Source organism: Panulirus ornatus, chromosome 51, assembly GCF_036320965.1.
Source record: "Panulirus ornatus isolate Po-2019 chromosome 51, ASM3632096v1, whole genome shotgun sequence".
NCBI classification, from domain to species: Eukaryota; Metazoa; Arthropoda; class Malacostraca; order Decapoda; family Palinuridae; genus Panulirus; species Panulirus ornatus.
The window spans coordinates 3,331,388-3,356,148 of NC_092274.1; the positions used below are offsets into that span (position 1 = coordinate 3,331,388).

Sequence of the window (24,761 nt, forward strand, 5' to 3'; positions counted from 1 at the left end):
CCTCAAACATTTCATTTCCAACACATCGACCCTCCTCTGTACAACCCTATCTATTAGCCCATGCCTCACAACCATATAACATTGTTGGAACTACTATTCCTTCACACATACCCAAGATAATGTTCTCTCCTTCCACACATTCTTCCTTGCTCCCAGAACCTTCGCCCCCTCCCTCACCCTGTGACTCACTTCCGCTTCCATGGTTCCACTCGCTGCTAAGTCTATTTCAAGATATCTAAAACACTTCACTTCCTCCAGTTTTTCTCCATTTAAACTTATATCCCAATTGTCCTGCCCCTCAACCCTAGTGAACCTTGCTCTTAGTCACATTTATTCTCAACTTTCCCCTTTCACACATTTTCCAAACTCAGTCACCAACTTCTGCAGTTTCTCACTCAAATCAAACACCAAAGTTATATCATTGGCAAAACAACTGACCCACTTCCCAGGCCCTCTCATCCCCAACAGACTGCATACTCACCCCTCTCTCCAAAACTCTTGCATTCACCTCTCTAACCATTTGATCCATAAACACCTTAAACAACAATGGGGAAATCACACACCCCTGCCGCAGACTGACTTCACTGAGAACCAATCACTCTCCTCTCTTCCTACTCGTTCACATGCCTTACATCCTTGATAAAAAATTTTCACTGCTTCTCGCATCTTCCCTCTCACACCATATACTCTTAAGACCTTCCCCAAAGCATCTCTATCAACCCTATCATATGCTTTCTCCACATCCATAAATACTATACACAAATCCATGTTTTTCTAAGTACTTCTCACACATTCTTCAACATAAACACCTGAACCATACATCCTCTACCACTTCTGAAACCATATTGCTCTTCCCCAATCTGATGCTCTGTATATGCCTTCACCCTCTCAATCAACACCCTCCCATACAATTTCCCAGGAATACACAACAAACTTATGCCTCTGTATTTTGAACACTTACTTTCATCCCCTTTGCCCTTGTACAATGCCACTATGCATGCATTCTGCCGATCCTCACGCACTTCACCATGATCTATACATACACTGAATATCCTTACCAACCAACAACCAATCAACAACACAGTCATCCCTTTCTTAATAAAATCTACAGCAATACCATCCAAACCTGCCATCTTGCCAGATTTCACCTTCTGCAAAGCTTTCCCTACTTCTCTCTTAACCAAACCATTCTCCCTCACCCTTTTATTAAGTAAACCACTCAGACCAAAACACCCTATACCTGCCACTCTATCATCAAACACATTCAACAAACCTTCAAAATACTCACTCCATCTCCCTCTCACTTCACCACTATCTGTTATTACTTACCCCCCTTGTCCCCTTCACCAATGTTCCCATTTGTTCTCTTGTCTTAAACACATTATTTACCTCCTTCCAAAACATCTTTTTACTCTCCCTTAAGTATAATGATACTCTCTCACCCCAACTCTCATTTATCCTCTTTTTTAACCTTTGCACCTTTCTCTTGACCACCTGCTGCTTTCTTTTATACATCTTCCAATCGTTTGCACTTCTTCCTTGTAAGTATCATCCAAATCCCTCTCTTTTCTCTTTCACTAACAACTTTACTTCATCCTACTCACTACCCTTTCTAATCTGGGCAGGTGGGTACATATAATAAATATTTACAAGTAAAATTAACCTGAAATTATATATGCCTTAAACTTTTGTAAAAAAAAAATTTATGAGTATTCTAGGAAAAAAGGACAAGAGCTTTTCAATATAGTACACTAATACTTTTCTTAAAAGTTTCACCATGGAAGAGGGTATTAAACATAAACATAATTAATCTCACCCCACTGCAAGCTTCAGTGATGCCACTGCCAAGGCACAGGAGGGCAATAACTGGACCACGGCTAACAGCATTCTTGTACTCTGATGTTTGAAACACTCGTTGAGCATCAGAAACTTCCATCTTCACCTCCCGGCTATGCTGGATCTTACAATCCACCTGTGAGTTAAATTTTCATACCAAATGGTTTCACCATAAAGTTACAGTTGAGAAAATGACAGAAAACATGAATATACTTACATAAATCTACAACTTACTACTGGAATGTTTTGAACAAACATTGTATTACTTTATAATTCTCTACGACAAAGTTTAAGGGAACTTTTCAATCTATTTTTCAAGAAATCTACGTGCACAACATATATCAAACTTACTAAGAAAGCAGTATAAAGATGTTTAGGCAAGAAACTGAATACAAGGAAAATCTCAATCGCTTCTGAAAATGGTGTTTTTTCACTGGATGACTGGAAAAACGATTGTGCTGATTAGCCACAATGAATTTATCTAAATTTGAGGCAGAGCATTTTCAACACATGTCCTTCACTGCAAATATTTAATAAAGAGTAGAAAATTTCTGGTCACAGGTCAGCATCTTACTATGGTTTAACAGCTTACAATGAAGGACAGATTCACGTGTTGGAAACCAGGATAGTTTCATGGTACATGCATAAAGTGGGAATAGGAATCAATGTCCATTTTGTACACTTCCTGGTTTTCTTGAAATCCTTCTATTGCATTTCTAGAAGACAATGGTTTGGACAACTCTCAAGTGTGGAAATCAAGGCAGTGAAATGTTAGAGTTAGCCAACAAGCAGAGGAGACACAGAAGGAGCAAGAATTTAGAGGGGAAATGTTGAACAAACAGTCAAAAGGGCAAGAACATATGAAAATGTAGATTCATTTATGAGAGAGGGATTAACAATAACTGGTAGACCCAATGTACATGTAGTGAGCATCCATGTAAAGGAAGAAGTACACTGATAAAAAAGAAATCATATGAGAAAGCATCACCCCAAAAATTCATTTATGTTTAACCAAGGTACTATATCCAAGGCCATCAAGACTGCTTATTTCATGTCTGAATGTCTGTAAATTACCTTGCACATTTCATGTTTTAACGTCTGGATATTACCTTTAAGGAAGAAAGGAAAGTGGATGAAATTAACCACTGAGTAATCTTTTATGGAAAGCTAAAGTAAGAGCTTAAAAGTTCTACAGCTGGAGGTTATTCATGTGATAAGTAGTTTGTCTTTGAGGTTCAGCTACATTCACAAGCAGCCCAGGATCGAGTGTATAGGTTTGAATCCTAATTGCAGGACTCAGTACACAGTCAACCTAGCTGTTCATCCAGTCCTAAGGGTTGGTCAATAAAATGGGTACCAGGCTCAGGCTATGGTGTGTGTGTGAAACATCTGGGGTAAACCATGGAAAGGTCTGTGGGGCCTAGCTATGGATAGGGAGTTGTGGTTTTGGTACATTACACATGACAGATAGAGACTGAGTGTGAACGAATGTGGCCTTTTTGTCTGTTTTTCTAACTACCTCGCTGAAGCAGGGGTCAGCAATGCTGTGTCCTTGTGGAGCCGGGATTGGACTGAAGGCAAATATGAATATATACATGATATTTTGAGCGATCAGGGCCTAAACATACACGAGGGTGAAAGGCATGCAGGGAATAGAGTGACTTGGAATGATGTGGTATACCTGGCTTGATGTGCTGTCAATGGATTGAACCAGGGCATGTGAAGCATCTGGGGTAAACCATGGAAAGTTTTGTGGGGCCTGGATGTGGAAAGGAAGCTGTGGTGTTGGCGCATTACATATGACAGCTAGAGACTGAGTGTGAACGAATGTGGCCTTTGTTGTCTTTTCCTAGCGCTACCTCACCCGTGTGCCAGGGGGGAGGGGGTGCCATTTTGTGTGGCGGGGTGGCGATGGGAATGGATGAAGGCAGCAAGTATGAATATGTACATGTGTATATATGTATATGTCTGTGTATGTATACGTTGGAATGTATAGGTATGTATATGTGCGTATGTGGGCGTATATGAATATACATATGTGGGTGGGATGGGCCATTCTTTCGTATGTTTCCTTGCGCTACCTCGCTAAAGTGGGAGATAGCAACAAAGTATAATAAAAAATATATATGTTTGTGTGTGTGTGTATGTGTGTGTATGAGTGGATGGGTTGCTCTTCGTCTGTTTCCTCTATATATGTTTATATATATATAGCATTAATGGGATGGCATTGATTAGGGCCTCAGCTGCCCATGCCGTCTCAGCTACACAAAAATATAATTCAGACATATCAAACCGAGTGGCTAAGAGTACTCTACTAATGGTCTCAATACTTTTATGGAGATATTAACAGGGAGTACTACAATAACAAGTAAAATAAAACTTTCTGTCAGATGACTTGTAAGTAAGGGCTCCATATTAAGAAGAGGTAGTCAATAAAATATTTCAATAATATCATCATGAACCTTTGTTTGAGGGATACCTAATCACAGTGCATATTAGAAAAAGTATAGATAATCATTAGACAATGTAAAAGACTGTAAAGAAAAAGAATATCTAAGGACCTGTAATTTGACCAAGTTTATCTAAATTTCAAAAAAGTGTACTCCAATGAAATAAACTTCCAGTATCTTACAACTTGTGCTTTTAGTGATGTAATGAACTCCAATGCTCTCTGGTGGAATGTCTCATCATAAAAGATAACGACAAGGGCAGCCTCTTGTCCTCCATACACAGGTGATCCGTGTGTGTATGGAACAACACTGAGACTGGTCTCTAACTTCAGGCCAACCCTGCACAAGAATAAAAAGAACAAGTAAGCACCAATATAAAGAAATGAGTTGTCAACCATCATTATTCCAAATTAAAAAAAATTTGAATGTGGAGCTAATTTGTTGGTTATTTGTGCTTAAGGCATTATCAGCCCTTGTACTGCAGCTAAGGTATATAACCTTCAAAATTTTTTCTGTCTACTGCAGCTGGTGCATATATGCCTTCATCATTTTTTCGGTTTACTGCTGCTGGGGCATACGAAAAGAAGGGGCTCCTGAAGGAAGGAAGGTAAGATATATCTATTTATCTATCTATTTACTTATTTATGTATCTATTCATTCATTTTTCTTTTTTTTTCTAATTCTGCAACTCCTCTTTAGGAATTCCTGCAGCTTTTCGTACAACCCTCACTGACAGGGAAAGGATGGACTCCTTTGAAGTGAGATCTTCAGTGAGACTGTACTCTGAGGTTCAGCTTAGCAAAAGGTGAATTTTCACTCACAAAATAACCAAAGCAGGCAAAGCCTGGTAACATTTACATTTTTTTCTTTCATACTTGATTGCTGTTTCCTACATTAACAAGGTAGCTCCAGGAACATGCGAAGAAAGGCCACATGCACTCACATCCTTTCTCTAGCTGTTATGTGTAATGCATCAAAACCAAAGTGCCATATCCACAACATACACATATATAAATACACAAACACAGACAAGTACATATATACACATGTACATATTCATACTTGCTTGCTTTCATCCATTCCCACTGCCATCCTGCCTCACAAGAAACAGCATCACTATCCCCTACTTTAGTGAGGGAGCGCCAGGAAAACAAACGGGAAAAAAGGCCACAATCATTCACACTCAGTCTATCACTGTCATGTGTAATGCAGAGCTTCCTATTCACATCTAGGCTCTACAGACTCTTCTACTGTTTGCCCTAAACGTTTCAAATCCCCTGGTACAGTCCACTGACAGCACACTGACCCCGGTATTCCACATCGTTCCAATTCACTCTATCCCTTGCATGTCTCTCACCCTCCTGTATGTTCAGGCCCTGATTGGTCAAAATCTTTTACACTCCATCCTTCCAATTCCAATTCGGTCTCCCATTTCTTGTTCCCTCCACCTCTAACACATATATCCTCTATGTCAACATTTCCTAACTCATTCTCTCAACATGTCCATACTATTTCAACACACCCTCTTCTGCTCTCTCAACTACACTTTTTGTTACCACACATCTCTCTTACCCTTTCATTACTTACTTGATCAAACCACTCCATACCACATACTGCCCTAAAACATCTCACATCCAACAAATCCACCCTCCTCTGTAAAATCCTACCTATAGCCCATGCCATACAAGAAGGGGGTTTCCAAGCCCTTGCCCCAGTCCCCTTTAGTCACTTTCTATGACATGGAATATGGAGGTAGAATTCTTTCTCCCCAACCCCAGGGTATGTGAAGTGTCCAGGGTATTACTAGGATCTGCCTGCATGAGGTTACACTGCACGTAATAAGTCACTTTTGTTGTAGCTGTATCACTGGTAGTACAGTGTTTATCATTTCCCTGTAACTGGAAGTGGGACAGCCTTGGACTTCAGGAACCTCTGGAAAGGAGGTCCTGAATAACACCACGGCCTGTCTAAGAAGGGAGTCCTTGGGCCAATTATCGATACATAAATGAATATATATTCATGGTCTGATCTTGAGTGCTCAGAGCCTGAATATGCTGGAGGTTGAAATTCATGCATGGGATAAAGCGAATTGGAGCAATGTGGTTGTAGGAGCATTATGCAGAAACATTAGGTAGAAGTAGAAGGTGGGAACATTAGGCAGGAGCATTTAGTAGTAGTCAGTAGGAACATTAGGTAAGAGCCTCTGCAAACACTGTGCTTGAGTTGCCCTCTACCAGTAGCCTGTTAAGGGTGACACACTAAAGGCTAAGAAACGGCACTGGACTTCATTAGTTATGGAGACTCTATTGAGGGAGTTCCAGTTGGGAACAGGCTTCAGCAATATAGATAGATAGACAGTTGTAGATAAGGGGCTGTGATTTTGTGCATTACACATAACAGTTAGAGTGTGGAGGTGAGTGAATGAGCCCTTTCTTCGTCTGTTCCTGCTGCTACCTTGCTAACGCAAGAAACTGCAAACAAGTATTAAAAGATTACTACCTAACCATCCTTGACAGACTCCTTTTTCATAAGAGAAACACATGTTTGAGTTATTCTAGGATTTGTAATGAATCTCCTTGTCAACACCATTTTCAATCATCAAAGTAGTGTCACCAAGATTGTGCTGCTCTGTTTGTCCCATGTTTACCTTCTACACACATCAGCATCATTTACTCCTTGTTTACACACAGATAATTTTAATAACTTCACAGATGTAGATGCTTACAAACCTCTTTAATTCCTCTCCCTCTGGTAGTTTGAATGCCTGAGATAAGGCATTTGTTTGTGAGACACAAGACCAGTTAGTTTCTCCATCCACAGGCGTAAAGTCATGAACATTTGACCAGTTATTATTAAAGACACTGATGCCAGCACTTACAAAGTGGTCTGAAAGAGAATAAGCAAATATTAAAAACAAATCTGAAAGCCAAAGGCAGCAATACAAATATAAGTACTAAAAGTCTCATTTACTGTAATTACTTACTCACAAAGTTCTAGTGATATTTGTAATAAAAGTAATTTCAGGAAGGAATCGTGTGAAAACTTTAGTTCCTTAAGGTTTTGCTGACAAGTGGCTGACACTTCCTGCTTCACACTAAAATCTATAGGATAGTACCAATAAAAAGCCACCACCATCAAACATCTACATGGATAATTATTTGTTAACATATCTTACTTCATTAATATTTCCAGTATAGTACTGTACTATTGTGCCATCTTTAAGAGAGGAATGTGCACAGCGGTTTAGATAATTCATCTGTGTGTTTGAAGTGAAGTTTACAGTGTAGTAATCTCATTACTTGGTAGAGCATTTTAAATACAGAAAAACCTACTAAAAATATGTGAACTCACTTGGAAGAAGTGAATCATGTTAGAAAAGTTCTTTGACTGTGTTTAGGAAAACTGCCCTGACTAATATATTGCCAAAAACACTATAGTCAATGAGTGATACATCAAATAATATTGGATTTTATATTCATGAACAGCTTAGCTATCCCTGTAGGGATTTTTTTTTCTTTTTTGAGCACGAATAAGTGATTAGAGGAAATGACAAAGAAATCATACATAAAGAAAAGACAGTTAAGAGGAGGAGGAAAATTCAAAAAGTCATTGAGTTATTTAGGGACATACAGAAACAATATAGATTAATGTTGAAGACTAAAGGAATAAGCAGGTGGATATTGATGATCTGAAATGAACAAAATTCTGTCAAGACAAAAACAATGTAGTTAAATATCATAAGCAAGTAAAGACATTCTATGAAGCAACAGAAAATACAACAAACAAGCAGCATATGAACTGTGTACGAAAGTGAGGAATGAACTTCTATAAATTCATGCAAAGTATCAGTAAAGGAAAAGATAATTGGACTGATGAACTGTGAGGTAAGTGTTATTGAAACATATATGGATATATATTGAGCAGAATGCAGAGATGAATATGTTACCATCAATAAAACCTAGATGGAACATGTGAGAAATCATACATGGCATGAGATTATTTGACCAGACATAAACATGCTTATGAAAGCTCTTGATCTGTATAAAGCACATTACCATGGGGGATCTAGCCCTAATTAATGCAGAAACACTAGACACTACAAGGGACATTAAGTTATTTCTGAAAGAGGAGCAACATATAGCTCGATTTCAGGGACAGCATTAGAGACAAGATATGTGCAACATAAACATGTGATATACACAATGGAAAACCTACCAATGTCATCCTTCTGAAGTTTAAGATTAACTAAAATTTTAATGACAAATAAATCTTGCTAAATACCTTTGAGTTCTGGGTAGAATGCTTGGAAACAGCCAAATTTCATCTTTGCAGAAGCTTCAATAATGGGTTGTGTTTGACAGAGAAGGAATATATCCATTTTACAGCAGTCCCGTGTACGGAACTGGCCACACGCAGCTATCACAACACAGTCTTGGCAATCACGCAGAAAGAGGCTGAAATAAGGCAACATATGAAGGAATATAAGCATCTTTAATGGAGCAGTTTTGGCAAGATATCAGGGAGGAGAAACATTTTGAGTTCTCTTTGAGACATTTTCTAAACTTCTTAAGCTTTGGCTTCTTACAATAATACTATTAATAATGCCTAATCCTACAGGAATAACTAAATTATGTTATCAGAAGAAAAATATCAAATGTTACAGGAAAACTGAAAAACTAAGAAGAATTTCAATACCTGGAATTTCAGAGAACTAAATACCTAACTGTTACATGCAACAAAATCCAGTGTTATAGAAAAAATACCTTCCAGTTGTAGGGCCAACAAATATGGTGCAATCAGAGCAGTCATCAATGGTTATTGTATTGATGTGGTCAAACAGATAAATCTGTGAAGCCTGGCAATTCTGGATAATGAACTGCTGCCCATTGATAGTGCCAGGAAGTCGCCCAACTTCGGTGTTGCTGATATTCTCGATAGTGTAGTCTGCAGGATTTACTTTATCTTTTTTATCCCTAAAAAGAGAAAATTAGTAAGGTAAAGCATAAAAAAAGATATAATACTGCATATGCAAGCAAACTGATAACTACAGTGTTAATCTGATGAGTGTCTCATGTGAAAACAGAAAAGTTCTAATAGTACTTTATACAAAAACCCGAAAAATAAATATCAAAGTGTGCTCCTGGTGATTATTATGAGCCACTGCACACATTTAATGGATACAGTCAATAACATCTCAATTACCGTGACATAGTCCCCTAAATCTTATGCACATTTGACTACTTCATACTCCTGTATAAGGAGTTTTAGGCACATAACACCTTATAGCAAACTGACCAATGTCTAGACTGTATCTATATGATTGATAATAGTTAAGAATAATATCATATCTGTAGTGCTTGCTATATCAGGTTAAAATGGCTTACAAACTATTCATACTAATTAAAAAACCTGCTTAAAAAAGCATCTGGTTTGTAAAATTAAGCATAAATTTGCCGACAATCTAGGTTATAATTGACTAAGCTCACTACAATTTAAATGATATATTAGAGAGTGACTGCTTCTGAAGTTCTTGTCATGATTTCAGCTTAGGCTTTACAAGTTGATAAGCATCCATTATTATTATTTATAATGTATAATCAACACCCTCACATAAAAGTTCACCTACTTTTGGTCATATTTTTTGAGTCAGCCATTGACACTTATCTTTCCTGTACCAATTATATGTTACAAAGTAATATTCAAATAAGGAGTCTACAGTAAATAGCTAATAAGTCTTTTATAAACCATTGACCAGACTGATCTATTGACAGATGACAGTTCCTCCCAACAAGATGGGCATCTGATTGATCTCCATTTAATTCATTTCTAAAGTTAAAAACCGACTACTTAACTAACCATGAGTAGGTTTTGGGTTCTTCCTTGTCTTTCTCAGCTTCACTAGCATCTTTCTTCCCCTTACCCTGAAGACAACCCATTTTTTCGTGTTAAACTGTGTAATGGTCGAGTGTGTCAGGTCTTTTTCCTACAAAGAATTTCAGCGGCGCCTCAGTCGTTCTCAAGTCATTTTTGCTAACAATGATCTTTTCGGTTCAGAAAATGTGAAGCAGGAATGTTATATGAATTCTGGTGTCTTTAGTATTAAGTAAATGATTTCTGTACTTTAAAGATATGTGAAAATCATCGAAAATGATGGTTGGTTGTTAGCGTGCATTCCAGTCCCTGGCTTCGGTTTCATAATGACAAAACTACTAAATTATCATGTTTCAAAGAAATTCTATTTATGCACATTTTTATCGTATGTATAAATATACATTTCATCTTTGTAAAACAGCATACACATTCAAGTCTAGTACAGAGTTTTAGTTGAAATATAGACTTACGAAAGTACAGAGTTCGGACAGGTGGAGGTGCAACGTTTACACCAAGACCCGAGCGGCTGACGCCTTACACGTCATGTGTAGCTCAGGTACAAATTTATATATTATTATGTCCCTTACAGTTTAATTGATAAGTAAATATGAACATGTTCAACCTGGTAGCCAACTTAATGTAAATTTCATTACTTGAGAAGTGTTCTTTGTTCATAATGCAATACAATTCCGGTTCAAGATGTTTTTTTCCCTTCGAAAATATAAACTTTAGTTGCACAAGATTTTCATCACTTTGCCTTTCCCTTAGTTTGATCAGCATATGTATATCTAATTGATAGAATTGATGGCATTTCAGCGAGGGGAAACTGTTACTTTAGGTACAAGAGTGTGGAGAGAGAGTGTTTCATACACGTATTAAGACGGAGGGTGAAAAATGGTGGCAAGTTCCAGTATAGGGTTGGAAGGACCCTAATAAAGGATGGTTAAGGAACACCAATCAGTGGAGCTTGTACTTAAATGGAAGGACCCTAATAAGGATCCTTAAGGAACACCAATCAGTGGAGCTTATACTTAAGTGGAAGGACCCTATTAAGGATCCTTAAGGAACACCAATCAGTGGAGCTTGTACTTAAGTTGAAGGACCCTAATAAGGATCCTTAAGGAACACCAATCAGTGGAGCTTGTACTTAAGTGGAAGGACCCTAATAAAGGCTCCTTAAGGAACACCAATCAGTGGAGCTTATACTTAAGTGGAAGGACCCTAATAAGGATCCTTAAGGAACACCAATCAGTGGAGCTTGTACTTAAGTGGAAGGACCCTAGTAAGGATCCTTAAGGAACACCAATCAGTGGAGCTTATACTTAAGTGGAAGGACCCTAATAAGGATCCTTAAGGAACGCCAATCAGTGGAGCTTATACTTAAGGTAAATTATCACTATAATGACGCATTGAAACTCTGTTGATTTCCACGAAGGCTGACATGATATTTTTAATGATAGAATTTATCGAAATTGTACTAATAACTTCTTTACAATGTGTGGGATTGATAGTTTGAGGTTTTAGGATTTGGCACCTTCAACTCCCATCACTCTTGAGTTGTCCTAAACTGGGTAGGGCTTTGGAATTGAGGGGAATTGTGTTGTAAACTCACTGAAAATCAATTGAGTGTAATGAATGAATTTATAAGCTTTTGTTCAAATAGTATTACACCTGTGGCATCCTAACATTATTTGAGATACTTCATCATGATCCATACATACATTGAATATCCCTACCAACCGATCAACAACCCAGTCACACAATAAATTCAGCTGCAATACCATCCAACCCAGAAACACTTTTGTACCAACAGCATCTTAGCTTCATCTCTTCTTTGTATGTAAACTGAATGTTCTATCTCATTCTTGTAAGTCCACTGATGGTGTATTTATTTGTCAGCCCCGAACACCACATCATAAAGTTTAAGAAGAGATTGTTAGAAAGGATGTAGAGAAATTCATCTGTTGTATGAGAGTTCTTGATGAATGAAAAATGTAAAAAAGGAAATGGTAATTGTGGATAGCTTCTAGAAATTGTAAAATTTGTATGATAGTAGAGAATGCTTAAGTGTATAACTCCATCCCCATAATGTATGAATAGGTAATTACATACACATATATTTGTTAATATACCCATAGTAGTGCTGTACCAAGAATTTTCTTTTACAGATGGATGCAGAATAATTGTGTAAAACCCAAGAGTCCCTGCCTTTCTCTGCATGACTCCGCCTCACCCAGACACATTGATGGAACAATGCGTAAATATCAACAGCTTGCTCTTACCATTGTTGCTGTTGTCAGCCTTGTTGCCTTCCTTTTTTATAAGCATGAATATGAAAGATTAAGGTACACTCTTGAGTACCTTGACACTTTTGGGGAAGCCCCATCAAATGGAGAGGTTGCGAGACCTCAATGTGGCTACAACACTCATCACAAAGTAACCACACCCCCAACTGACTGGATTGATATCACTTCAGATCTTGCAGTTTATTCCTCCTTCTGGGATGACCAGAATGGTATTGGGGAACCACAGATTAGGACCATAGCAGCTGTTCGCAAAACTGCCGAAGCTCCCTCGGAACTTGGATGTTTAATATGGTTCGAGTCTGAGGGCACACCTGTTCCCGGTACTTGCAGTGTTGAATTTGCATCTGAGAGAATCCATGGACAGAATACACTTGAGGAGGATGTTGGAGTTCTCTATCTTTTATGTACAGCTAATGATAAGAAACTCATATTTAGCAAAATACCATATATGATTCAGTTTAGAGTAGGGTCTGAAGAACCATCACAACCTGTTTTTATACACGAGAGTGAGAATTTAAAAAGTATTGTCAACACGTTTGCAGTTTGCATCATACCTAATGAATCTCCTATTGCTTCACTCAAAGTAATTGAGTTTATCTCTTATTATAATATTATTGGTGTCGACAAATTTTCTATATATGGTCCAGTCCTTACACCATTAGCAAGAAAGTTACTTGATAAATATAGTGATGAGATAGGCATTGAATATGAAGAGAAACTTTTTAGTTCTTCACGAAATTTTAAGCTCACCCAGCCTGTGATAAAGCGAGTTATTGAGCTTGACTGCCTCTACCGCCATAGTGATACCCAGGAAAATGTTTTAATTCTGGACTTAGATCAGTATGTTATCCTTGAGCACAAATCCACACTTCAGGATACTCTCATGACTGTAAAGGGTGGTAACTTGAACCGAGATATAGGTGAGTTCCACTTGACTTCCCAGGTGGTTTGCCTTGATATGCAGCACATCAAAAAAGGAACATTACTTTTATCACAACAAGTGCACACCATAGGTAAAATGAAAGAAATGGGAGTAGCTATTCTACGTCCTCATCTTCTCACTACATCTGTTGGGTTTAGGGGTGGTGGCCCTCCAAAGAACCAACATATATCTGCTGCCACTGCTGTTGTCCACCAATATTCTGTTTGCTCTGCAACCGATGATCATGATGACAGACACCACCTTCCAACAAATAAAAAATCTCTTGATAAGCTGGAAAAGTCATTACTATATAGAAAGTGGATCATAAACCACTGATTATTGCATGACAGCTACTAGGTACTCGCAGAACAAAAGCGAACTTCACACCAGTTAATGACAGGCCTCAGAATGATCACCTGTTAACTTTGAGGTTGGTATGCTTTCAGAATTTTTTGTCATATAACTTTGCAAGTGTAAGGATCTTATTGTGATGTGTTTACATTACTATGATATAAACAATTTTATCTTAAACATGTGGATTAAATTGCATATGGGAAAATTTGTGTTCAGTAGTGAAAGCAGAATGTTATTAATGTTGTTTAAGACTGATATAGAATGTGGAATAGACTGGCGGCTGCTTCTAATTGTTAAATATTTAGTATTTCAAACACCCTTAAGGTATTCAGTAAATATGTAACTGATGTATTTGGAATATATTTATTTTTGTATAATTTTTTGGTTAACTACTTTCTTCTTTATCCCAGATCTACACCCAATCCTTACTGTATGGGGAATCGCTATGTAATTTTGCAAGGAACCTACCTCTACCAGTCCCTCTTATTAAGTTGTCAAAATTCATGACATTGTAGATGTGTGCAGTAAAGAGTATTCCAAAACTTGCACACGTTACATTTTTCTGTTTTTATTGGTTCCCCAAATGCAATAATTCTTGAGTTTTTTGTGGAATCTAAATGCTGCTTAAAGCAAGATATGGGTGTACTCTCTTGAATTTAATGAAAAACAAAGAGTAAACTTGGGTTGCATTTTTTGTTGCTTTCTTGAGCTCAGAATTGCTCATGAATGAACCTGCTAATAAAAGGCAGCATAAGCCTCATTTGCAGTCCTAAGCTGAAGGTAAGCAGACCTAGCCACATAGAGGACTGTTATGAGAGTAGCAATTTTAGTCTCTTAATTTCTACACTATGGAATCCAAAGAACATTGCATTTTGGTGACAATGAGAAAGATGATTATGGAGATATTGAAGAATCTGATTTTGATGTAGGTGAATATGAATTTGTTTATGTTCACGAGTTTTGAATTCACCAAAGCTACAGATTGCACAATAAAGTTGTGTATATATGAGTCTGCACAATAAAGTTGTGTATATATGAGTCAGAGGTGGAGGTAACGGGAAGTGGGAGACCAAATTGGAGGTGAAAGGATGGAGTGAAAAAGATTGAGTGATCAGGGCCTGAACATACAGGAGGGGAAAAGGCACATAAGGAATAGAATAAATTGGAATGATGTGGTATACTGGGGTCGACATGCTGTCAATGGATTGAATGAGGGCATGTGAAGCATCTAGGATAAATCATGGATTTTGTGGGGCCTGGATGTGGAAAGGGAGCTGTGGTTTCAGTGCATTACACATGACAGCTAAAGACCGAGTGTGAATGAATGTGGCCTTTGTTGTCATTTCATGTGTGGCAGGGTGGTGGCAGGAATGGATGAAGGCAGCATGTATGAATATGTACATGTGTATGTACATAGGTATATGTCTGTGTATGTATACGTTGAAATGTATAGGTATTTATATGTGTTTGTGGGCATTTACGTATATAATGTGCATGTGGGTGGGTTGGGCCATTCTTTTGTCAGTTTCTGTGTGCTACCTCACTAACATGGGAGACAGCATCAAAGTACAATAAATAAATTAATATTTTATTTATTATACTATGATGCTGTCTTTCACATTAATGAGGTAGCGCAAAAAGAATGGCCCAACCCACCCACAAACACATGTATATACATAAACGCCCACACATATACATATACAAAATGGCAAAATTACACGATTCCCCATACCATAAGGAATGGGTGTAGATTTAGGACAGATAGGCAAGAATATATATATATATAAACTATTTTTCTACAATCAAATGTTACTACAGATATTTTTTTTATTTTCTATTATTTGAGGTACTTTAGGATATGTTAAAGTTTCAGAAATAACATGTCTGTAAAGAAATTTTTTGTAGCTGTGTGTATATAAATATATAAAGATTGCTGTGAACAAAATCACAGCTCATGTATTAAGACCACGATTTTCAAAAATTAATTTCATACACAGCCAGAACATGGACTACAGAAATGTTGTTGCAGAGGGATCATCATATCATTCATGTTTGAAAAAATACCAAAGTTATACTTCTAAACAAAGTAAATGGCTTCTCACCACAGTTGAGTTGGTGAATTAGTTTTCCACTTAATTTTAATGTTTAGTTGCCCTACTGTTCTGCATGGAAGCCTTTTGAATTCATTAATGGTGTATTTAACATTCCATTTCTTTCAGATTTTAGCATTGATTAAAATGAAACTTATAGTAAAACATATAATTTAATCGGTCTGTGAAAGTAAGATTTTGTAATGTGTTTTTCATGTTAGCTGAAATGGCACAGGCAAATAAATGCCATAATCAAGGATATCTCATTAACATGAGATATATATAGATATATATATTTTTCTTTTACACTATTCGCCATTTCCTGCATTAGCAAGGTAGCGTTAAGAGCAGAGGACAGGGCCTTTGAGGAAAAAAGGGGGAGGATTTCCAGCTACCCGCTCCCTCCCCTTTTAGTCGCCTTCTATGACACGCAGGGAATACGTGGGAAGTATTCTTTCTCCCCTATCCCCAGGGATATATATATATTTCCAGCCACCCGCTCCCTCCCCTTTCAGTCACCTTCTATGACATGCAGGGAATAAGTAGGAAGTATTCTTTCTCCCCTATCCCTATATATATATATATATATATATATCCCTGGGATTGGGGAGAAAGAATACTTCCCCCATAGTCCCTGCATGTTGTAGAAGGTGACTAAAAGGGGAGGGAGTGGGAGCTGGAAATCCTCCCCTCCAGTTTTTATTCTTCCAAAAGAGGGAACACAGGAGGAGGCCTAGTGAGGACTTTGTCTCCAAGGTTCAGTCCTCTGTTCTTAACACTACCTCGCTGACACGGGAAATGGCAAATATGTATGAAAAACTATATATATTTTATTTCACTTTATAACCGTTTCCCCGCGTCGTCAAGGTAGTGCCAGGAAACAGGCGAAGAATGGTCCATCCACTCGTATGCACATACGTTTACATATACATACACACATATAATGTGTGTTTCCATTATCTTGAGGTCAGGATTTTCAATATGTGAACACATGAAGGTGTATCTTTGTATATACACAGATCTTGAAAACTATTTTATCCTCATAAAAAGCAAAGTTAAAGGGTTTTTAAATAGCTATTTCACAAGAGCAGAGCTGGGTAATGTCGATGACAAAATCCAGATGAAGCTGGCTCACTTCCACATAGTGTCACTTAAGAAAAAGGATATGGATTTTACATAGTTAACAATAATAGTGTTGAGGTCTATATGTAGGGCTACAATCCAGAACAAAGTCTTGACATACTAGAGTGGCCAGTTGCTTGTTGTACGAGAACAGTAACTTGTTACTTGTTATTACCAACACTTTCCCTTACAACATCAGCAAGTTGGTAGCTACTAATTTTGTATATGCATTCTGATGTTTGTAACATTCATGGGGGATAGGTAATTTTACATGGATTGACGAAACATAAGATGGAAGTGTTCTAAAACATGTTGAAATGATGAAATACATGGCATTGATCTTGCAGAGAGTTTGCACTCCTCTTGTTACAAGTGTTTCCCATGTAGTCCTGGGGATAGTACATCTGTGTATCAATCTTGCAAAGATTTTGCTCTCATCTTGTTACTACAAGTGTTTCCAGTGTAGTCCTGTGGATAGTACATCCTTAAGAATAAGGATATGGATTTTACGTAGTTAACAATGACTAACATCCCTGAAGGTCTATATGTAGGGCTGCCATCCAGGAAAGTCTTGACAGAGCAGCCAGTTGCTTGTTGTATGAGAACAATAACTTGTGTTATTGTGTGAAGATATCCATCTTCTACTCGTGCCAAATTTTGCTTCACTCTTAAAACTACACAGTGAGCCATTAATGCATAATTTACACATCCAATTTCCTGGTCTTTATCATCTCCACTAGCCTGATGATGAGCCATCTTTGGCTGAGATAGTCTGTCGTAAAACTTTCCTCACAACACTGGCGAGTTAGTAGCTACTTATTTTCTGTAAGCCTGCTGATGTTTGTACCATTCATTAGGTGAAGGGTAATTTTTCATAAAGTGACGAAACATGGGATGGAAGTGTTCTAAAACATGATGAAATACATGCAGTTGATCTTGCAAAGATTATGCACGTCTTTTTTATGACAAGTGCTTCCCATGTACATTGATCTTTGAAAGATTTTGGATTACCGTGTCAGGTGTTTAGTCTGTAGTGCATCATCCTTTCCAAGATTTTGCACTACATGCGACTTATCAGTGGTACTGAAAGTTTATATGTAGAGCTACCATCCAGGAAAAAGTCTCAAAAGGTTAGAATGGCCAGTTGCTTGTATTAGAACAGTAACTTGTTACTGTTCAAGGATATCCATCCTCTACTCATGCTAACTTCTGCTTCACTCGCAAAACTACCCGATCTACCATTGATGCAGAATTTACTCGTCCAATTCCCTGGTCTTCATATCCACTGGTCTGAAGATGAGCCATCTTTGGTTGAGATAGCCTGTTTCTGTTGTAAAACTTTCCTTACAACACTGGAGAGTTGGTAGCTACTTATTTTCTGTAAGCCAGCTGATGTTTGTACCATTCATTAGGTGAAGGGTAATTTTTCATGAAGTGACGAAACATGGGATGGAAGTGTTCTAAATCATGATGAAATAAAATACACGCCATTGATCTTGCAAAGATTATGCACATGTCTTTTTTATGACAAGTGCTTCCCATGTACATTGATCTTTGAAAGATTTTGGATTACTGTGTCAGGTGTTTACTCTTTAGTGCATCATCCTTTCCAAGATTTTGCACTACATGCGACTTATCAGTGGTACTGAAAGTTTATATATGGGTCGACCATCCAGGAAAAAGTCTTGAGAGGTTGAGTAGTCAGTTGCTTCTATTAGAACAGTAACTTGTTCTGTTACTGTTCAAGGATATCCATCCTCTACTCCTGCTAACTTCTGCTTCACTGGAAGAATGCGCAGGGCGTGTCGTGGAGCAGGCGGACTGCAACTCTCACCTGCCTATCCATGCACGCCAACTGTCTTATATACTTCTTCCAACACCAGGCATGCATTAGCAATCCTCTCTGAGGTTTTACAGGGGCTCTGGTGATGTTAGATAGCCCCTCTTCTAGCAGGGCGCTGTAGGATTTTCTTCTACCTCCTGCCCGAACAAGAATACCGAGGTACTTGTAGTCATCCTTAGCGTCCATGGAGCCGATAGATCTTGGAATATTTTCCACTCATTACGATAAGTATTTCCAATGTAGTCCTATGGATAGTACATTTGTATATCGATCTTGCACTCCTCTTGTTACTACAAGTGTTTGCAGTGTAATCTTCTGGATAGTATGTCCTTAAGAATAAGGATATGGATTTCATGTAGTTAACGTTGAATAATAGCCCTGAAAGTTTATATGTAAGGCTGCCATCAAGGAAAAAGTCTTGACAGAATAGAGCAGCCAGTTGCTCGTTGTAACAGAACAATAACTTGTTCTGTTAATGTGCAACTATCCAACCTCTTCTACTGCCAAATTCTGCTTCTCTCTTAAAACTACATGGTTAGCCATTGATGCAGAATTTACACATCCAACTCCCTGGTCTTCATCATCTCCACTGGCCTGAAGATGAGCCATCTTTGGTTGAGATAGTCTGTGTTGTAAATCTTCACAACCACAATTGCGAACACTTGCCTCACAAGACTGGCGAGTTGGTGGATAGTAATTTTCTGTAAGTCAGCCGACATTTGTACCATTCATTAGGTGAAGGGTAATTTTTCATGAAGTGACGAAACATGTTGGAAGTGTTATAATACATGATGAAATGATAAAATGCACTGCATTGATCTTGCAAAGATTATGCACTTGTCTTATTTATGACAGGTGCTTCCCATGTACATCAATCTTTCAAAGAGTTTGGTTTACCATGTAGTGAATTGTCCTTCCCAAGATCTTGCACTACATGCAACTTATCAGTGGTACTGAAAGTTTATATATAGGGCTACCATCCAGGAAAAAGTGTTGAGAGGTTGAGTAGTCAGTTGCTTCTATTAGAACAGTAACTTGTTCTGTTACTGTTCAAGGATATCCATCCTCTACTCCTGCCAACTTCTGCTTCACTCGTAAAATTACCCGATCAGCCATTGGAATTTGCCAACCCAGTTCCCTGGTCTTCATCATCTCCACAAACCTGAACATGAGCCAACTTGGGGTGAGATTGTCTTTTTGTGTCATTTAAGTTCACAACCACACCTATTACCAACACTTTCCCTCACAACACCAGCGAGTTAGTAGCGACTAATTTTGTATGTGCAAGCTGACGTTTGTACCATTCATGGGGGATGGTTAATTTTCCATTAAGTGATGAAACATAGGATGGAAGTGTTCTAAAACATGATGAAATAAAATGCACATCATCTGTCTTACAAAGATTTTGCAATCCTCTTGTTAGGACAAGTGTTTCCCATGTAGTCCTGTGGATAGTACATGTGCATTGACTTTCCACAGATTTTGCACTCTTCTTGTTACTACATTTGTTTCCCGTGTAGTCCTGAGGATAGTACATCTGTGCATCAATCTTCCAAAGATTTTGCACTCGTCTTATGTCAAGTGTTTTCTGTGTAGTCCTGTGGATAGTACATTACATATACTATAGTAACAACTTTTTATACTGAACACCCTCACTTAAACTCATGTCTAACCTCTTATAACAGAAAATTGATTCAATTTGCATAAGAAACAGGTTTTGTAAATATGTCTGCAAAATTATCCTCTGATTGTACATACTGCAATTAACACCATTTTGTACTGATCTAATAAAATATTTAATATCTTTGTAAATATGCAAAATTATGCTGTGATTGTATATACTGCAATTCTGTAACACCATTTTGTACTTCTGATCTAATAAAACTTTTTGATATTTTTGTGTTTTGATCTTTCATGGTGTATTGGATTTTTGGCTAATGCTATCACTCCCAAATTATCAGCCTACAAATTCTTTCACACCCTTGCATATCTGCAAACAATGGTCTCAAGAAATTAAGACTCCTGCATAGCACAAGTTTTCTTTTACATTTCTTTTACATTTCCATTTCTTTTACTATTTCCCTGGTAACTGAAACCTGAAATACTTTGTATATCGTCTGTGCTGTCTGATTTAAAACTTTATCATAACTCCCAGTATCGTTAATATATTTCAGTACATATTTAGTTAAACTAAAATATGATTTTACTGGGTTGGCCATATGCTGAGAAAACTTTTGTCACAAAATAACAAAAGTCAGGCCTCGTACCTGACATAAAGTAAACTTCCAACAATGTGTGTGTGCAATATAGCATCTGCTAACTCATTGGAGTCTCTACCAATCGTCTTGTTTACACGTGAATAACATGGGACTGACAGGATTACAATCAATCATTGCAAAAATTTACTGAATATTTTCTTCAAGTATTTGATCCAATTTATTTTAATACAATCTTTTTCAAATTTAAGCTCAGTACCTAGAAACCGTGATAATTTCCCTAAATCCTTCATCTTGAATTTGTTACACAAGGAATCCTGGACAACATGAGGTTAATTTTCATTACTGGCAGCAATAATAATGTCATCCACCCAAATGACAATGATAACTTTTATTAATTTTCAATTCTGGTTTAAACATGGATCAGCATATGATTGCTCAAAATTTTCAGACAATAGAAAAATGTAACATTGTTCCGACTGTGTCCACTCTTTCAAAACATACAATGATTTCTTCAATTTACATACAAGTTTTTTCACTATTTTCACTAGTTCTGACAAAACTTCAGTTGTAGTGACTCAAAATTTTGTGATGAGTAGAGACTTGTGATAGTCACACCACCAGCACTGTTGCCATTGGGGTCTAGTAGGCTCTGGCTTATCTTTGCTTGTACACTAAAATTTTTATGACCTCTCTTGCCACACGAAAAACGTGTAGGCATAATACTTGAATCCTTTGACCTGGCATTCATGACACTATCCTCAGCTGTACTTAGTGGCAATTGGTTCTTCTCTTGTCTCTCCAAAATTTCTTTGTGCAATCTTAACTTTATAAGTCACTGGTGTTTCTTTTTGAGTCACTACAACAGAAAAAGTATATTTTGGGGCTAGTCCTTTTTGAATGCCATAGCCACAAGGAGGCTGTCACTTGATAGTTTCACCTATTGTCTTCAGTGAAAGTGCTACTGTCCCTGCCTGAATCACATAATCAGGAATGTTTTCACTGGTCATCTTCAGTGAAGTCAACTCAGTGTATAAAGCAGTGTTGTCTGAACTGTGGTATGTGTACACTTGGGGTACAATGAGAAAACTTTTTTTTTCAAACTGTATCACATATAGGTCATACGGTATCTTGGATCAGTAACTTAACTGAGCATGTATATTTGTGCATTAGTGATTAAGAGTATAGAATAACTACAGCACTTACACAGTTTCCAACTTAATGACGAGAAGAGTAAGAATTGAATGAGAAAGAAATTGAGGGGAGATGGGAGAGGCAATGGAACAGGACACGTACATGACGAGGGCCGAGCACTTGGCTCAAGTCACTCTTACCCAATTTTATGTTGGTGAATTTGGGTAAAGTGTGAACATTTTCTTACAAATTCATAAGTAAGCTTACAGACACAGTTACTTCTTTAACAGCAGAAATATGGATAGATGGTTAAAACATGATGGCTGTTGCAGCTGCAATGCAAGTGAAGGAAATCAAGCAGCTACAAATTCAGATCCTCTGGAAGCTTAGTGCTTCTTTTGTGGGTTGGATGGCCAACAGTAGTAGGAATCCAGCTTATTTCAGTCACTTTAACACAAAATAGTATCATGATAGCAAACTGGGATTTTTTTCTTTTTATTATTTCCGATTCTTAGTGTTCCCAGACAACAATTAAGAAAGCCTCCACTACATCAAGCAAAGCTCTGGAAGCTCTTTAGCTGTATCTTTATTTGCTGCTAAAGCTAAAAAGGCATGTAATATAGCTGAGGAACTGATATTCCCAGCTGCACTTGTGATGGTTGAAAAAATGCTAGATCAAAAGGCAGCTGACCAACTAAATGCTGTTCCTTTGTCACACCAAACTTGTTTCTCAAATTCTAATTTCTCAAAGGGTAAATGAGTACAGATATTACTGACCAAATTGTGAATAAGCTGCAAACAAGCCAGTCTTTTTCAACTTGACATTTTGACTGAGGCTCAACTTGTTTCACTTGTAAGATACATTGATGGAGATTTTATAAATGAACATGCACTTTTTTCAAAAAATATATAACAACTGTGGAAGCCATTTTCAATGCCATTAATCAGTCCTTGTTTAGACAAGGGATTGGAAAGCTTTCATTAGCATGTGCACTGGCGCTGCAGCATCTATGATCGGGAAGGTGAAGGGACTTGTTGCATGGATTAAGAAGGAAAATCATATGTGAACTCATTGCATCATTCACAGAGAATCATTGGCATCCAAAAAAAGAAGTTCAGAGTTGCATGGGACATTGAATGACTGTGTGAAAGCATAGGGCCTGAACACAGAGGTGTACTTGCCAGGTTGTTCGAGTTGAGGCAGGTTCCTTCTTACCAGAACATGATATCGTTTTGCCACATTTTTTGAAGACACTACTTGGCTTGTACAATTGGCATATCTCAAGACATATTTAGCTAACTGAATGAGTTGAATTTGTCTCTGCAGGTCAATGATACAAACATTCTCAACCTAAATGACAGCTGGTGGTTTTCAAAAGAAAATAGTTGTGGATGGAGATATGCTCAGGGGGATTTTATGATTTCCTGTATATGCATATTTTTCCTTTGACATTCATGAGATAGAGACTAATCCAGTTATTGTGGAACAATTTGCTCAACTTTGTTTTTAAATTCTACTTTCCTGACATATGAGATTTGTACAGCTATATTGGGTTAGAAATCCATTCCTCCTGGAAATAATATAAAGAAGCTTCCTATTTGCTTTCAGAAAGCACCATTAGATGTGTGTTCAGACCGTGGCCTCAAACTGATATTTGAAAGCCCAACCCTCACACTGTTTTGGATCTGTGTGAAGGAGCTCCATGAAATAGGAAAGAAGACTTTGGAAAGCCTTCTACCCTTTGGGTCTACCTACCATTGTGAAGCATCTTTCTCTGCAATGTAAACCTGGAACAAAGCCTGCTAACCTCTCTCTATCTCCTTCAATGGCCCAAATCATCACTAAATGTCAACCCCACATTTTACATCTGGTTAAAGACATTTTAAAGCATATTTTATTTCGTGTGTCTTTTTTCCTTTCGTATACATAAGGTTTGTTGTCCAGCACTCAAATTATGCCAACTTCTAATGTACAATGTTCATCCAAATATCGTTTCTCATGGGGTACTTAATGGTAGAAGGTAACAGTGTACAACAGGCAAAACATGGGTATAAAGCAGTCTCTAAGTTGACTGCTAAATAATGGTCAGCTAGAAATCTTAAGTGCTTCTTACCGTCCTAATAGCATCTCTGATGGTGGAGTTGGTTACAGTCATCCATCACTGACACCAGCTCAGCAAACTTGGTTGGTATTTGTGTCCACGTAGGGAGTGTTCCAGTGTCCTTAATCACATCAACCAAACCCAAATGGCTGTTGAAACATTATTTTCCAGCTTAAATGACTTTTTAAGGAATGTCACGTACCACAACTGGCATTTTTTTTCTCTGCCGTCCAATACTACTAAGTTCTTGTCCATGACCTATGGTCAATGTTATCATGGTGGGTCAAGACAAGATCCGATTTCCATTTTGGTAATTTTATCATACAAAACAATGTAAATGCTGCCTGTTGAGGGCGCTTCTGAAAATAAAATTGTATGGGGTAACTAAAACAAACATTTTATACATCAAAGTAAATACATTCATGTATATTATGGTGACAAAGTTATGTAATGTGTGATTCCAACATACAACATATGTCCAGATTTGGCAATGGTGACGAGGACGTGTGTGAAGG

At 37.7% G+C, this 24,761-nt stretch overlaps 2 protein-coding genes across 5 annotated transcripts in view; one reads left to right on the forward strand and one right to left on the reverse strand.

Annotated features, from left to right (window-relative positions):
* Positions 1-24,391, reverse strand: part of LOC139764836 (protein XRP2-like) — a 28,746-nt gene extending 4,355 nt beyond the window's left edge. Inside the window, exons 1-6 of one of the 3 annotated variants that reach the window (XM_071691815.1) lie at positions 10,143-10,309; positions 9,050-9,259; positions 8,568-8,740; positions 7,016-7,172; positions 4,469-4,625; positions 1,817-1,972 (exon numbers count right to left, since the gene is read on the reverse strand). In XM_071691815.1, coding sequence (XP_071547916.1) covers positions 1,817-1,972; positions 4,469-4,625; positions 7,016-7,172; positions 8,568-8,740; positions 9,050-9,259; positions 10,143-10,222 — 933 coding nt within the window. In that variant the 5' untranslated portion in view covers positions 10,223-10,309. Of the gene's footprint in view, positions 1-1,816; positions 1,973-4,468; positions 4,626-7,015; positions 7,173-8,567; positions 8,741-9,049; positions 9,260-10,142; positions 10,310-24,258 lie in introns of those variants that run through there. The other 2 variants (XM_071691817.1, XM_071691816.1) reach the window with 2 other exon arrangements.
* Positions 10,638-20,688, forward strand: LOC139764833 (uncharacterized). 2 transcript variants are annotated; one of them, XM_071691812.1, is made up of 3 exons: positions 10,638-10,713; positions 10,974-11,542; positions 12,326-20,688. In XM_071691812.1, exon 3 carries the CDS (start codon positions 12,330-12,332, stop codon positions 13,719-13,721), a length of 1,392 nt encoding a protein of 463 aa, XP_071547913.1. In that variant the 5' UTR covers positions 10,638-10,713; positions 10,974-11,542; positions 12,326-12,329; the 3' UTR covers positions 13,722-20,688. The 2 variants fall into 2 exon arrangements, with proteins under 2 accessions (XP_071547913.1, XP_071547912.1); XM_071691811.1 differs by lacking the exon at positions 10,974-11,542 and having other exon boundaries at positions 10,644-10,713.
* Positions 24,392-24,761: the final 370 nt, after the last annotated feature.

Excerpts from the sequence above, each read along its gene's own strand:
- LOC139764833 (XM_071691812.1), top strand. The coding sequence starts at position 12,330 with ATGCAGAATAATTGTGTAAAACCCAAGAGTCCCTGCCTTTCTCTGCAT.